This window comes from Scomber japonicus, chromosome 4 (genome assembly GCF_027409825.1).
Source record: "Scomber japonicus isolate fScoJap1 chromosome 4, fScoJap1.pri, whole genome shotgun sequence".
In the NCBI taxonomy this organism is placed as follows: Eukaryota; Metazoa; Chordata; class Actinopteri; order Scombriformes; family Scombridae; genus Scomber; species Scomber japonicus.
Genome location: NC_070581.1, coordinates 25,191,456 through 25,207,085, shown reverse-complemented (window position 1 = coordinate 25,207,085; position 15,630 = coordinate 25,191,456). Strand labels below are relative to the sequence as shown.

Below are 15,630 nucleotides of genomic sequence, written 5' to 3'. Positions count from 1 at the left end.
AAAGATGGTGCACAACTTAAGAGCAAGCTTGAAACATTCAAGTGAAACACCTGAACAAAAAAAAAAAAAAAACAGACAGAGCTAGGCAAGAAATTGTGTGTGTATATATATATACAAGATAGCTGCAATTTTTCTTTTTGTTCGTACTCAAAAAAAAATTTTTTCACAGTGACCAGTGAGACTGAACGCTACAGTGAGACTGGACACCACTACGCTGTTTGGTAAACTATGGTAATCATTGTGGTTATTATTACAAGCAAATGGTCGCACAGAGCTTATACATTCAACCTATACATATATATACCTATGTACACAAAGTATAAATAAAACCACAAAATGAGAACCCAAAGATTATACTTTTTATACATAATCAACACCAAAAAAAAAAAAAAAAAACTCTGTAAAAAGGGGACACATTCAATCTGGGGTTTGTTTTTATTTCTAATGCTACAAATTAGGAAATCCAATCAAGCAAGTGCTCATTTTTGGAGTAGTTGTTGTTTAAAGCGCTCTCCTGTGGGGATAACATAACATACACTCAAATAAGACAGGACTTGAACAAATACAAAGCCCCCCCCCCCTCCCCCTTCTCTCACTTTTTATTTTTTTTAATTTTATTATTCAAGCTTGCTCTTAAGGATTTTTACTACAGACTGCCGATTACAACACCATTTGCTCAAAGTGATTGTTACTGTACATTATTCTTGATTCTCTACCATTCAGAAGACCTCTTTGAGCCGAGAGCCCCGTTAAAAATAGTAAAGCATGTTAAGGAAAAAAAAAAGTGTAAAGGAAAAAGTAATCTCTATATAGACAAGACAGTTATTTTGATCATAGAGGTAAGACATGTCATCATTAAAAAGAAAAAAAAACAACTAAAAGTTGGAGAAAAGAGGGGGAGACCAAAGATTTAAAGGGGCAGTATCTTTTAACTTATTTTCATGTGTTTTCTTTTATCGTGAAGAGTTTGCTAATTTCACTGGTGAGGACCTTTTTATTTTATCTAAACTGGAGTGTTCATTAATGGGAGTGAAACGCGTGGATAGACTGGCTGGGATATCAACTGGGATAATTGCATAGAATAAACTAAATTGAGTCCTATATTGTGGGGGTCTTTTGATTTGGGGATGTGGCCTAAAAACTACCAAAAAAAAAGAAAAAAAAAAGGATCACAGCATGAACCGAAAGCAGCGAAGGTTCAGTCAGGTATTTAAACTTTAAGATCTTGAAAACGAATACAAAGGAAGTGTTAATTCACTCCCACAATTCCCTTTGAATGCCACTGCCTATTCGTGCCCAATGACAAACTTTGCAGGCACTGCTCAAATGTCTCAGGGGGAAAATCTTAGCGATGCTAGCAGACTTGTAATGGTACATAATTTGAGCCTACGATGGGTTACATGTATGTGTGTCTTTAAGTTTTCGCCTCACGTTCTCCCAAATATGGAGACGCGCTGGGAAAACTTGGATAACTAAACACACTCAAACACTAATGGTGTGACGATTTGAAAGGCCCTTCTTTTGTGAAATGACATTAAAAGCGTACTGTCTCTTTGAATCCCATTGAATCCCTGGGGTCGGGAATGACAGGGGGTCAACTTATGTCTGCCTTTTGATATTTCAACCTCCTCCCACCCTTTACACTAACCCCCAACTCCTCTTAGGTTGTTCTTCAGCCTGACTTTACTCCCACCAGTCCCATCAGTCCATCTGTGCTCATGGACTTGGGGCGCTCCAAGGGGAAGCCCAGGGCTCTACTCCATACCAGCTGAGCCAGCACACCGAGGGCTCGGGACACACCGAACAGCACAGTGTAGTAATTCATCTCAGTCATGCCGTAGTACTGCAGGAAGTGAACAGACACACATCAGGATCCATATTTGCCATGAGACGATACAGATGTAAGATTAAAAGCCGCCTTGAGTCTTACCTGCAGCAGCACTCCGCTGTGGGCGTCCACATTGGGCCAGGGGTTCTTGGCCTTACCCTGCTCCAGGAGCACGTTGGGCACGATCTTGTAAAGCTGGGCGACCAACTTGAACATGGGGTCGTTGGGCAGATGCTTCAGGGCAAACTCACGCTGGCAGGCGTAACGTGGGTCAGTCTTCCTCAGGACAGCATGGCCATAGCCGGGCACCACCTACAGCCACGAGAGAGGAGAGATTGTCCTTAATGTTTAAACTGTGCCAGATGCTGCCACTATTAATTTTAATCTTTGAATAGCAGTTAAGAGTTGATGGAATTAAATAAAAGATAAAAGCTAAGTCATAGACAAGTCTGTCATTTGAAAAAACTATTTCTGGGAGTGCAATCCCAGAAGTCCTTGTGGCAAAGGCCCAGTCACCTTTGGTTTTAGAATATATTTCCTAAATTGAGGACTAAAGGCACATTTCGACGAAAGGAACCTTCCCATAAGGGCTAAAAACCTGTTGAAAAACTCATTTCATCGACCTGCCTTTTCCACTGGAGAGACCAGGGTCTAAATTAAGTTCCAGGCAGATTGTTTTAACCCCTAAATGAGTCCCTGCTGAGGGGTGTGGGGCGGTAGTACTTTCCAAAAGTACAGAAGTACAAAAAGCACAGCTGCCTCAACTTATGTACCGCTTCATTCAAAAAACAAGGAAGTATTCTAGTATCGATTTAGGACCATTTATGATGAGTGAAGAACATTTCTCTTCATTTGTTGACATTAAAATTTAAGTTGTTGTCAGAGCAAGAAGAAGAGTGTGTAAGCGAGCTAAGAACACGGTGAGAAAGACAAAGTGCTGCAGCGGTCGAGCGAATTAGAGAGTGAATGAAAAGAGGGTGTGGTGGCAGATTTACTGTTGAGTCACAGACTGCTAGTTTCTCTTCCATTTTCCTTTGTATTTCTCCTTTTCATTCATTCATTAAATACAATTCATGAATGAGTAGATACAAAGAACAACAGGACTGTTTTTCCTCGTGTGTGAATGCTACGTTTCAAGCGTTGCTGTAATTTTTTAAATTCCTCATGTGTCTAATTTGCATGACCGATGTAGTTCCTCAGATTGCACAACAGGGACTTCAAGTTTGACGTTTAGTTCCTCTGGTTCAAAATACCTGGAACTCATTATTGAAACAAGTTCTTCAAAAACAGCGACAGTGTGTCAGATAAAGCAGCCGTCATCCCTACCAGGTGTAAGATTGTGAGATTGCTGAATGTCAGTGACGTTTTTACTGATAACTAGAATCGGTGGAGGACACGGTTTCTCTTTACCCTTCCAGACTTGAGTGTGTTCCAGATGTAATCCCTCATCCTCTCATCAGACACCTCTCCTCCCATCTCCTTCTGCAGGGCAGTCAGCCACACCAGCACCTCCTGTGATACGCAGGAGAAAAACACACATGGATGAGTTATCAGTGTATACAGTTATTCGGCACAACAATCATCATCCTGAATCTAGGCTCAGGACAAATACCCCTGCAGGGGAGTGTAGCAGAAAGTAGAAAAGCCAGTTTCACACTTTCATCTATACTGCGGGTGTTCTGGCAATTTTAACTGTTGGCGTCATATTTAAAAGAAACCTCAAGTCATGTTGCTGTAAAAACTCATCATTATGTGACCAGTTTAGGAATAAAATAAGAGCCAAAACTGACACCTTGTTTCAACTGTAGAGGCTTGGAGGCTGTCAGATGTGTAAACTGGGCAGCAGAGTCATGATATTGAGATGATATGAATGATACAGTCAAATTTGACCCCTTGTTTTGTTTTTTCACATTTGAGAACTTTCTTTTAGCCTGAAATTTGATTTAATGTGACCCAGAATATACAAAAGGTATGTAACACTGGACCATAATATAGTGTCCTTGAAATAGTTTTTTTAAATCATAAAAAATAAACTCTCTCTGAAAGCATAATTGATGATAAATCATGTTTATTTGTAACTGATTAGGTCTTTATGAATGATTTGTGGTTCAGAAGTTTGGTATAATTAATTAATAATTATGTGATGAAATATTGTGATGAGTCACAATATGAACGGTAACATAATACCAGCAGCGTTGTATCTTCCATATGTGAAAGTGATGAGCTGTTAGCTACGAACCTGATTGGCCAGGCCGTGCAGAGGACCAGCCAGACCATTCATGGCAGCGCTGAAGGACAGGTAGGGGTCAGACAGGGCACTGCCCACCAAGTGGCTGGTGTGGGCACTGACGTTGCCTCCTTCATGGTCACTGTAACATTAGAAAAAAAAAAGAATAGAAAATTACAAATGAAGCAATTTTTAAAAAAGCACCATGACATCATCATTATGTCTGTTGTGTTATGTCTGACTTTCTGCCCACATCAACACTAATATCTGAATGAGCTTGAGTTAATAACTACTGAACCTGAATCTCAAATTGCATGTCAAGTTGTTTAAATCTCAATGACTTTTACAGGTTAGGTTTGGGCTTATTAACAAGATGACAACATTTAACCAAAGGAGCGATCCTGAGTCACCACATTATCTCATTATTTTAGCATTTGGTTAAACATTTACCTAATTAAACAATGAAAGGTATTATATATATGCATTTATCATTCTCATGTTTGACTCTCTTAAGGCCATGCAAGAATTTCTAACTTTAATACAGTCATGAATAAAATCTATATCATCTTAGTTCTTGAGCACAGAAACATCAAGAGAGACCTATCTGTTTTAAGTTGTTTCCAACTCTTATAACTCACTTCTCTCGACATTAAATTGATTGACTTTGATCAAAGTGGGACTAGAAACAATGTACGCTGGTTTATAATATAATGAGATGTGTTTCAAAGTCGCACCTGTGGATAGTGAGGTAGAGCCTCATAAGTTCAGTGAACTGCTGGGCTTCACTGTAACCCAGCATGTTGGTGAAGTTGTGGGACCAGTCCAGGTTGGAGTCGATGGCTCCGATGCTGCTGCCTTCACGGTACAGGTTGCGGTAGATCTTGGCAGCGATGCAGGGCAGCTTGGCAATCAAGTCCATGGAGTCTTCATAAACAAACTAAGAGAACCAAAAAGTTCGATTAAGTTTTTATGATGTATTTAAATCATTGTCAAGGTTTAGGAAGGAGAAGATTAATCAGGTTACTGTCATATTTGTGATGCTATAATATGATTTACACACTATAAAAAATTATTTGACAATCCATCTACTGGTTGTCAAGATATTTCACATTTCCATTAGTGCCCCGTCACTAGTGTGCTTTCAGATAAGATAGGTTTTGTGTGTGTGTGTTTGTGTGTGTGTGTATGTATAGGTGTTTGTGTGTGTATAGGTGTGTGTGTGTGTGTGTGTGTGTGTGTGTGTGTGTGTGTGTGTGTGTGTGTGTGTGTGTGTAATCTCACCTCCCAGTACTTGCTCTTGTGGACACCCTCAGAGTAGGCGCGTGCGAAGCTGCTCTCGCTGTTCAGAGCTGTGATGGCAGCACTGAACTGGGACATGGGGTGGAGGTTTGTGGGGAAGTTATCCAACATGGTGACGACGTGAGAGGGAAGCGCTGCTCTCTTCGCCCATTCTTTGGACACCCAGTTCACCTGAGAAACAGGAGCACTCAGTGTAAGTGGGTGACCTCAATACTTCTTTTTCTGACCTTTCTATATAAAGCTTATGCTATGGATGAAAATGATGAACATGACTAGTATTTGGAGCCATTTCTAAACAAGTGACAGTTAACACATTTCCAGTGACGAAGGAACATGTCACCCAGTCCAACGGTGTGACTCACTGACATGTTAATAGCTTTTGGAGAACTACTGAGGTCTATGGCACAGATGAATATGATATATCAGGCTCTGGATACACACACAATACTTTTAAGTAAAATGAGTTCATTGTTGGTTTGGCTCAGCACATCAGATTTGTGTACAATAAGAAAAACACAGAAAATAGCAGATTCATTTAAATAATTTTAGTATCAAATGGGTGAAAGGTATTCTGAGTGAAAAAAATGTATTATCAGCTAAAACAGGAAGGCTTATCAGTATGGTTGTCAAGGTTATCCTGCCCTTATTCAGTAAAGGTTAGATAGCTGGCTGCAATAAAAAGGCCTATTTAAAAAGAGGTACATAAAACAATCTAGTTTACAGGAGGCAGTTTTCTGGAGTCATGGATGATTGACAAGTTATATGCAAAATATCAGCTGCCAAACATCTCGTGCTCCACCTTCCCATGTTCATAAATGTGTATAAATGTGACCTTTATCTGACATTTTCATTGCAGCAATATCTATATTTAAAAATGCTGAAACACAGGGATGACACGTGAATATTTTCTGCCAGAATTTGGATAGCCCTCCCTCGTTATTAGGATGAGTGGAGAATAATGGTGTTTGCAGCTGCAGTGCCCCCCCCCCCTCCCACTCACCTGCTCCTCAGTGGGCACCTGTCCTGTGACCAGCAGCCAGAAGAGGCCCTCGGGCAGCGGCTCCTCGCCTCCGGGAGCTTTGGGCAGCAACTGCTGACACTCAGGAATGCTGTAACCCCGGAAACGGATGCCCTGTGTATCATTGAAGGAAGAGGACAAAGACACAAAACTGAATAAAGTATGTGATTTTTATTTTAAGTTCAGTTTTCTTAAGATGCACAATCAAAGAGAGTGTGAATTTGGACGATCCTATACCGCCTGCTAACAAGATATACGACAGCTGTGACACTCTGCAGCTGAAGGCTCTCAAGCTCAGTGAGGGAGCAATCAAGATAAGTGCTTAAAAGGCAGCCTAATCTCCAAGGTGCAGAGGGTGTTTAACAAACAAAACACAGCAAGAGTGTCTACCATCTTGATGCTTTGTGCTATTTTTGACTATCAGTACACTGACCTCCTCAGGATCCAACACAGAGGTCTCATACACCAGACCCTTCATGCCCCTCATGCCTCCATAGACCTGCGGATCAGAACAGACAAAACATGAGCATATATAGAAGTTTTTTATAAACACAGTTGTACATTTGAAATAACTATAGTTATGTAACGCTTGACCTTTTAAGACAGCGTCAACTGACTGTTTTACTATTATATAACATTCTTGAAACTTCAGTCTTCTGTCAAGTTAACAGGAATGTTTGAGTATTAAACATAATGAAATAACGGCTGCATTTCACACTTATTTTTCATTACCTATTAATCTACCTTTTATTCCTCAATCAGCTGTTTAGTCTATAAAATGGTGAAAAATGTTGATTATTGTTTCTTATATAATATTCTTGAAACTTCACAGTTGTGGTCTCTTTTACATTGAGAGTAGTCATCTTCTTCCTGTTATGTTGTTAACAGCTATTTTATAAAAATGTAACTTCATGTATTTAACAAATATGTAATGAACACTTATTGTTCTTTATCTATTCATCCTTTTATTATTTTCTCAGTTCTTGGAAGCCAGAAAATATTCACATTGAAGGATTTAGAAACAGATAATTTAGAAATTCTTTAAAAATTGACTGAGAACAATTAAATCAATAATCAAAGTTGTCCTAGTCAACAAAGTAACCTCATTGTTGCAGCTCTAATTGAAACACACGTTGTTTATTAATGCCAATGCAAATCATGTTTGTTATGTGGAAGTGAAACAGGGAAAGTCGACTAAAATCCCTGCTGGAAACCCACCAGAGGTCAGAGGTGAAGGCAGTAAATACAGAAGAGGATGACGCTGCTGTTGTTGAGTTTGAGACCAGCAGAGAAAGGTTTGAGTGACTCAGCTAAAATGTGGCTGTTGTTAGAGGAGAGCAGCGTGGCTTCATGTTGTGACCTCTGGAAGACGACCGGGCAGTGATACCTGACACAGTAAATAAGGCTGAGCAGGCCTAGACGGATTAGGTAGACTAGCATGCCACGTCTAATCTTCATCACGGTTGAGGCCTGCCATGCTACTTCCTCTACTAAACGTGTCACACAGGAAACTAGCAAACTTATTATTTAGGTTTAGTATTTAACTTATAATTCTTTGCTATTTTTATTGTTATTGTGTATTATTTCTTATAAGGTGAAGTTTTAAGATTTGCCCAGAGTGAGTTTCTACCTCACCCGCACATGTTTTATTTTTATTTAACTATTTTCCTCTGACTTTTATTTTACAAAATGTGCAAATAAACCAATGAACCAATATTTATGAGTGGTTTTGGAGCTGAAGAGTTACTCACCATGTCGACAGTGATCTGACCTATGTTGGTTTTGCCATACTGCTGCTTAAAGTTCTTGATCCTGGACTGTTCTTTAGGGATAAGGTCTGCCAGGACATCCTTCAAATTCTGTAGAAAAAAAACACACATACACAAACATTCAATCAATAAATAGTCTTAAAATAAAACTTCCTCTGATGTGAACAAGGGTTAATCAAACAGTTTGTGTAAACATTTCAGGGGTAAAAAATTGATCTGTGGCTCCACAAAGGTCAGCGCGTTGAGAATACAGAGGGAAAAGCGCCGCCTCCTCTGAATGCCATGCTCAGATCACCACAGACTTTTTAACCACAGAAAGAAATAAAGCAAGACAACCTTTTAGTGAACTTACTGTTGTTGATGCGCTAGCATTTCTGGCAGCCACGAGGAAGTAAGCGGCATTCTGTGGAAAAAGAAGACAGATTTGGTTTTAGTGGCACAATAAAAAACCCTAAAAAAAAAAGGAAATAAAAGGTCATTTACTGGGCATGGCTGCATTTCCAGATAACTAAATCTTCTTACACATGAATTGAGAAAACCTTACAGCAGCTCAGATGTTACGTCATGTTAGAACACAGCGGATAATTTGGACATGTTGTGACTTCCTTTTACTCCCCAAATCAAATGACCTTCTCACCTTCTCAAACACAGAAAACTGCAGTTCAAACATCTACGAACTGAGGAAATCAATAGGTTTAAAAGTCATCATCATCATCCTTAAGTAACTGGATCATCGTAAACTCCTTTACATCTACGACATTTTACAGCTCTTCACAATAATTTTTTAAAATTCTAGCAATCAATCAAAGCTCTAAATTATTCATCCCTCCTCTCTTATTATCGACAAGCACTTCATTTCTCATCTGTATGTAACCTCAATTCCTCTGAGCGTCTTTTCTAAAGCATATCAAGTGTCCAGTTGCAGTACTGGCCCGTCTTGTGGTCAATTTTTACTCCAACTTTATGGTAAATTTATAGAGATGAACCGAAATGAGGTGGTCGGTCGGTCTGTCTGTTTCACTTTTCTATTTTTGTTTCTTCTTCTTCTCTACATTGCTTTTATTGACTGTGTTTTATTTTGTAATTTGTCTTTGGGTTTTGTTAAAAGTGCTCTACAAAATAAATGTGTTGTCATTAATAATATTATTATTAGTACAATGAGCCGCAGCAAGTAATATCTGGTGACGACTATTCCTGGCTATGCCTCACCTGACACATGAAGAATTACCCTGCCAAAAATAAATAAATAAATCTCTTCAAGAACAGAGAGCTTAAAAACTGGCTGCAAATGATGTGAAGGATGTTGCAGACCTATTGCTCCAACTCTGGGGCAATATCCACTTCTGGGGCAATATTTTTGGGTGCCAGTTAAAAAAAGAAAAAAAAGAAAAGCCACATCATGATCACACCATCAGATCATAATATGCCGGTATGTGCATTGATTTATGTGCTTATGTGGTTCATTCTGCTGCTAGTCTTAAACAATCAAACTATTTTTTCCAATCCAGAGTATTTTTCTACATTTTCTGAAAAATGGGATATTCTGCCTTGGATTTGTTGGGTTATAGTTATCTAGGACGAGACTAGTAGATCATGTAACAGATTAAAATTCATAATCTGCTGCTAGTGTCAAACAATCTAAACTATATTTTCCAATCCAGAGAGTATTTTTCTGCATTTTCTGATACCTTTTCCCTTTAGATACACTGTTACTCTTTTAAATTATACTATAGGCCTAAAAAGTCTCAATTTAATCTGAATTTTATGTACCGGTAGTTAATGAAAAATGGGCTATTCTGCCTTGAATTTGTTGCTACGACTAGGGTGAGACTAGTAGATGTAAGAGATTAAAACTCATATTCTGCTGCAAGTGTCAAACAATCTAAACTATATTTGCCAATCCGGGGGAATATATTTTTTTAATTTTCAGATTTTGTCCTGATTCTTTTAGATATTTAATGAACTTTTTTTCATTTATATAATTGTGGACACAGTTATAAATGTGCTAGTCAACATATGCCCCTTTTACTCTTTTAAAGTATACTATGGGCTTATCATTCAAGGCATCCCAGGTTCAAATTTGGAGTGCGCCACCTTAAAAAGTCTGCCTTAGATTTCTTGCTACAACTAGGACCAGACTTGTAGATGTAAGAGATTAAAACTCATACATTTAAGGCCTGCCCAGGTTATGAAAGCGTTGGGAGGCTTGTAATCTTGTTGGAAGCTCAGTAACAGCAGTAAGAAGTCGAGCCTGCTGCTACTGCTGCTGCTCGCCACCACCGAAACAGGACCCCTCTCTGTCAGTTTATTTAAAATTTCAATGGATGAGGGAGGAGTCTGGGGAGGTGGTGGGGAGAGAGAAAGGGGGCAGGGGGCAGCTGGCTCTTATCCAACTAGGCTCTCGTCCTCCTCCTCTGTAACCACAATTGGTGGGACTGACACAGGGATCATCCAAACAAAAAAAAGTGTGATCTTACGTCACCACACAGCTGAGAGGAAGATTATGTAACAGCTCAGCGTCTTAAATATAGAGCGGTAGTTTCACTCGGTCACTCCCTGCATTCACCTGCCTGTCTGTCTGAGAGAAAAGGTTAGAGTAGCTACACCTAAAAACAGGAGGATAAAGGAGTGGAGCCAGGGGCTGTGTGTAAAAGAAACAACTAAATGTTATCCTACGGTTACCAAAACTAAACATTGGATTAAACATTGTCAACAATAAACCAGTGAATGTTTATTTGTTGGTCAGTGACACCTTAACTGAATTTATTTAAAAAACATTAGTTAAAGTAAAACAGTTAAAGTTCAGAAAAAATGAACATTTGTTGAATCCACATTTATTTCCTTCACTCCCAAAATAAATTAATTATAGTTTTAACAATGATAAAAAATCTTGAGATAAATCAAACGACACCTTAACTATTAAAAAAACAAGAAAGAGAAACAAGAAAAATTCTCAAAAAAAAAAAGTTTAAAAAAAGTCAAAGTTCAGGAAAGATTAAGCATTTGTTGAATCGACATTTCCACGTATTTAATTTCTGCGCATTTAATAACCATAAACCCAAGTTTTGACATTGTATCTAGAGATAAATTAAAGTCTACTTTCTCCTTTAAAAAACTGAAATGATCTGAAGCCTTTTTATTTCTATTTGATCTTTTATTACTTTTATGAGACCATCACATGAACATTTATCCTTGTTCTCAATGTGTGAATCACATGATTTTTAGAGACACACACAAAAAAAATGTTATGGGCAAAGTATGTTATGTAATAAACACACACACAAAAATGCACATTAGTACATCCCCAGAGCAAAGATTACAACTGATAAGAGAGAAAAGGGTGAGTATGACAAAGGTTATCCGTACATAATCGTAATTACAAGGCTTGATAACGGGGACACAAATTACCTCAGAGTTAAGAGAAGGAAGCTGCTGATTACATGCTAGAGGGAGGGTATATCTAGTAAGTTATAATAATAAATTATTCTGTGGTGGCTGATAAAATGATGATATGAGAGTCATAAAGTGGAAGTCGTCTAGGGTTGAGAGGTCAGTGGAGTAAGACAGTAGGTTACAGTCCCTGGAAGGTTAAAACCAGCATGCAAAGACAAAGCTTTCTTTGTAAATGATTGGCAGACAAATGTATATTCAGCCTTGGAGGTGTGTGTATTATTAAAAACACACTCAGGTTATTGAAACCATTCCCAATTTCCAACTCATAATCTAAAAAATGATCCCATCTGTCAACTTAGAGCCTAGGACGTTTAAGCCTTGATATAAGATGTCTGAACCCACACAATAAACTGTTTCCACAGTGTAACTCTTGATGAAGATGACACACATTTTAAGGAGGACGTGATCCAGTGATCAGACGATAGATTATAATTGGGCTGAAATCTTAACGTGAAGGTCAACGAGGTGGTGGTGAGGAAACACAAAGTTGATGCCAAATTTAAAAGCAACTATAGTGTCCGGAAGTTAGTTTAAAATTAGTACATCATAGTGATTCTGATTGCAAAAGAGACAGGATAAGGTGAAGTTAACACGGTCACTACTCAACATGTCCAGGCTGTGACAATACCAGGCCAGCATGTAGAGCAGCCCAAGCTAACATGACAGTTATTTAAAAGGGTTTAACATATTATATCTATATAAGCAAAGCACAACAAGCAATATATAGTAGTAATAAAACTAATTACGCTGTTTTAGTTAATAGCAGCCCACGTTTTTGATGTTTCACAATGTGGCTGACAGAGCTAAGCTAACCATCTTAGCATTAGCAGTTAGCTTCCAGTAGTAGCGTTAACGTCAATTTAAAAAAAAGTGATATCTGGGGGCCGCTTCTCGCCCCTCTTACCTTGGAATTGAGGAGCTTCGGCGCTAGCCTGCTGACTGACAGAAAGGACATAGTGTCTGTGTGTGTGAAAGTGTTATTTCCACTTCTTCTGTAACACTAAGAGGAAGCCGCTGCCGGTGCGCCGCGGAGCTGGTTGAAGGTGCCCCTCCGGAAAGCAGAAGGTTGAAGAGGGATTCGGGCCCACAAGTAGCGACGCTGCTGATTGGACGAGGGGTCGGACCGTTGCAATAGCGTAGACTGATTTGATTGACTAGAGTGCCATCGGTTGTATTCTGATTGGATAGAGGCCCCCTCGTAGCTATGACGACAGCTGATGACCAGAGCCTGTTCAAGATCAAGCCTCATTAAAAAAAAAAAAAAAACACCACACAGAAAGTTTAATGGACTGTCAATTTATTCATTTTACTTTGAGGTTCCCCATACGTCTCGCTCATCCTTTGAACTGTTCATGTTTTAATTTGAAAAGCATAGGATAAGATATTCCTTTGTTAGTCCCACAGTGGGGGCATTTACATCATTGCAGCAGCAAGTGGATAGCAAGAAAAACAGAAAGAGCATCAATAGGAAGAATAAAGAACAATAAATAAGTACACAAGTAATAAAAAGACAATAGTAGTAAAAAAAAGTTAATAAATAGTAACATTATGTACAAGAGTAATATCTGTGGTGAATGATAATATACCTGAGTTATATATTGTTATTGCACAGATTTTAAGGTAGAAAAATAAATATATATACATATATGTTGAACTGAGTAATAGTGTAATTATTACTCAGTAATTATATTTTGTGTCTATCCACCTTATAAACAATAAGAGATGCGCACATACACTTCGTATGCTTTTAAGACTTTTTTTAAAAAAGAAATTTGATTTTATTGCTTACCTTACCTTTTACCCCTTGTCCTGCTACCACGTTGAATGTATCAATCAGTTGAAAGCAAAGTCATGTCAGTTATGCTATTTTGATGCTTATGTGTTTCTGTACTTGTTTTAATGCCACATGCTGTTTGTGATGGTTTCTACAACTAAAGACTAAAGACTAAAGACTCTACAACTAAACAAATAATGTATTAGCTAATAGCTATGTTAAGAGCAATGGAGCTAGAATATAGAAAATTGGGGGGGTAACTTAATTAGCTTTTTGAACCAAATGTTATGTTCACAAATCAATATTCTTAAGCAAAAAGGAGAGCTGACTGGTTATATCAAACAATACATTTCTTCAATATCTGAAAGGTGCTGTAAACTTGTTGAATACCTTTTTCAATAAAGCTTTCTAATATAAAGTCTCATATTACAGTTCCATGCAGTTCCAGTAAAACTAATATATCGAGTGCTGTTGATAAAGCACCTGGTCCAACAATACCTGGATGATTAGGATGATTACAGGAAGAACATATTTTAGTTTATTTGGGCACCTGACTGTTGTTGTAGGACAGATTTAGGGTCTGTCTTCACAGGTGTGGTTGAAAGACAACTTGCATATGTGGCTCTAGCATACCTAAAATGTAAAAGTCTCTCTAATAATAAAAATGTGTTAACAAGATCATTGCAGGACATTGCAATGGACACAGAGTGACCTGATTTTCTGAATTTAATTATAGCCTAATCTCTGACGGAGATTATCAGTATTGGTATATATAAAAGAAATGGATCCCTTTCAGAACATAATATCAGTGGCCCCTGATCTTAATAGCCATTCAGAGCAATAACTGCAGATAATATTTAATTAAGTGAATGCCACAGTTGTACCCTTCAGAGATCAAAGTCGGTCAGAACATGACACTTTCTTTTTTGCACAATCATCCTCCCAAATGGCTCAGTCAGAAAACATCCATGACAGTTAAAGAAACAAAAATACATTTTTGCTGTAAAACAAGAAGTTCAACCTTTATTGTCAAGGATTGTTGGAAAAAAAGGAGTAGCCTGTTGTTTAGAGTCAAAGGCATTCAAAACAACTGCATGCAGTTCACCAGTATGGTTTGGCTGATAGTTTTATGGTCTGGCACGCTGCCTTTGTGGACTGTAACATAATTGCTCAACAGTTTGTCCAATGGAATAATTTAATTCTGCAATATACAGTACAATAAATGATAAAAATGCAGAGATGTATCAAAACAGAAACGTACTGTTCTTACATATACAGTGGATAGACAGAACTACGTACATCAATAGAAATCTATGCTTGTTTGTTGTTGCAGTCATTCTTGAATCTGAGCTTGTGGTCTATATAATCTCAGTTGCATATTCATTCACAGTAATGCGAGTAATGCTAATAAAACACGTGGATAAAGTCCACAAAATGTATTTGGCACATTTAGAGTCTAACTAGCTTCATCTAACTTTATCTTAGCTGGGAACACACTGTAGAAAAGACCTATAATAATCTAAATGACATCTTGAAGATCGTGGAGAGTATGCACTGGGCTGGTTGTGATAGACAACTTTATTTCAAAGTTTAGGATTCAAAGCTTTTACATCAGAGTTGTCTAAATTGCTTAATTTGTTTGACAGGAATCTGCACGAATCTGAATGTGATCCTGTAGTCTGAGCTGGTTTATCCAGAAACCTGTATGGACAACTTTAGTTGTTTTATGGAGTCATTAAAAATGTGATGCTGATGCCAAATCTTTTCATACATAAGCATCAACAAGGATTATTTACAGTATGAGTCAAACGTTTGAACATGCTTTCTCATTCTGAATGGGAAGGTGTGTCAAAATGTTTGACTGTTACTCTGTCTTTTAGTGTGTTCCCAGCTGTTGGCAGATTTTGCACTTATAACCCTGATGGGCGAGATTTAGACCTGCAAAACACAGAAAATGCAATGTAAACTACTCCACATCATGCAGCCATTACGACATGCATGTCTAATCTTTGTAAACTTTTGGCAGAATCAGTAGCCTACTAAAACACATCATCTCATGTGAATTTTGTAAACAAATAGGGCCTCAAAACATATAGTGTAACAGCAGAAATAATTGTGTGCAACAAGGTATACAGTACATCAAATTTTCTAGAAGTTGTAGGAGGTGATCTGATGTGTTTGGTCCCCACTCCTGTGCTCTTGTGCCTGGTAATCTGACCCAAGGTAATGCATATGATGGCATACAGTCCAAAGAGAGCCCCT

The 15,630-nt window shown here is 38.2% G+C and overlaps 1 protein-coding gene across 1 annotated transcript; it reads right to left on the bottom strand.

Annotated features, from left to right (window-relative positions):
- Positions 1–581: 581 nt before the first annotated feature.
- cs (citrate synthase) lies at positions 582–12,654 on the bottom strand. Its single transcript, XM_053317346.1, has 11 exons — positions 12,499–12,654; positions 8,494–8,544; positions 8,124–8,231; positions 6,806–6,871; positions 6,355–6,486; positions 5,337–5,525; positions 4,790–4,992; positions 4,068–4,197; positions 3,239–3,340; positions 1,931–2,140; positions 582–1,843 (listed from the first exon to the last, which is right to left on the bottom strand). Exons 1-11 carry the CDS (start codon positions 12,547–12,549, stop codon positions 1,673–1,675), a joined length of 1,413 nt encoding a protein of 470 aa, XP_053173321.1. The 5' UTR covers positions 12,550–12,654; the 3' UTR covers positions 582–1,672.
- Positions 12,655–15,630: the final 2,976 nt, after the last annotated feature.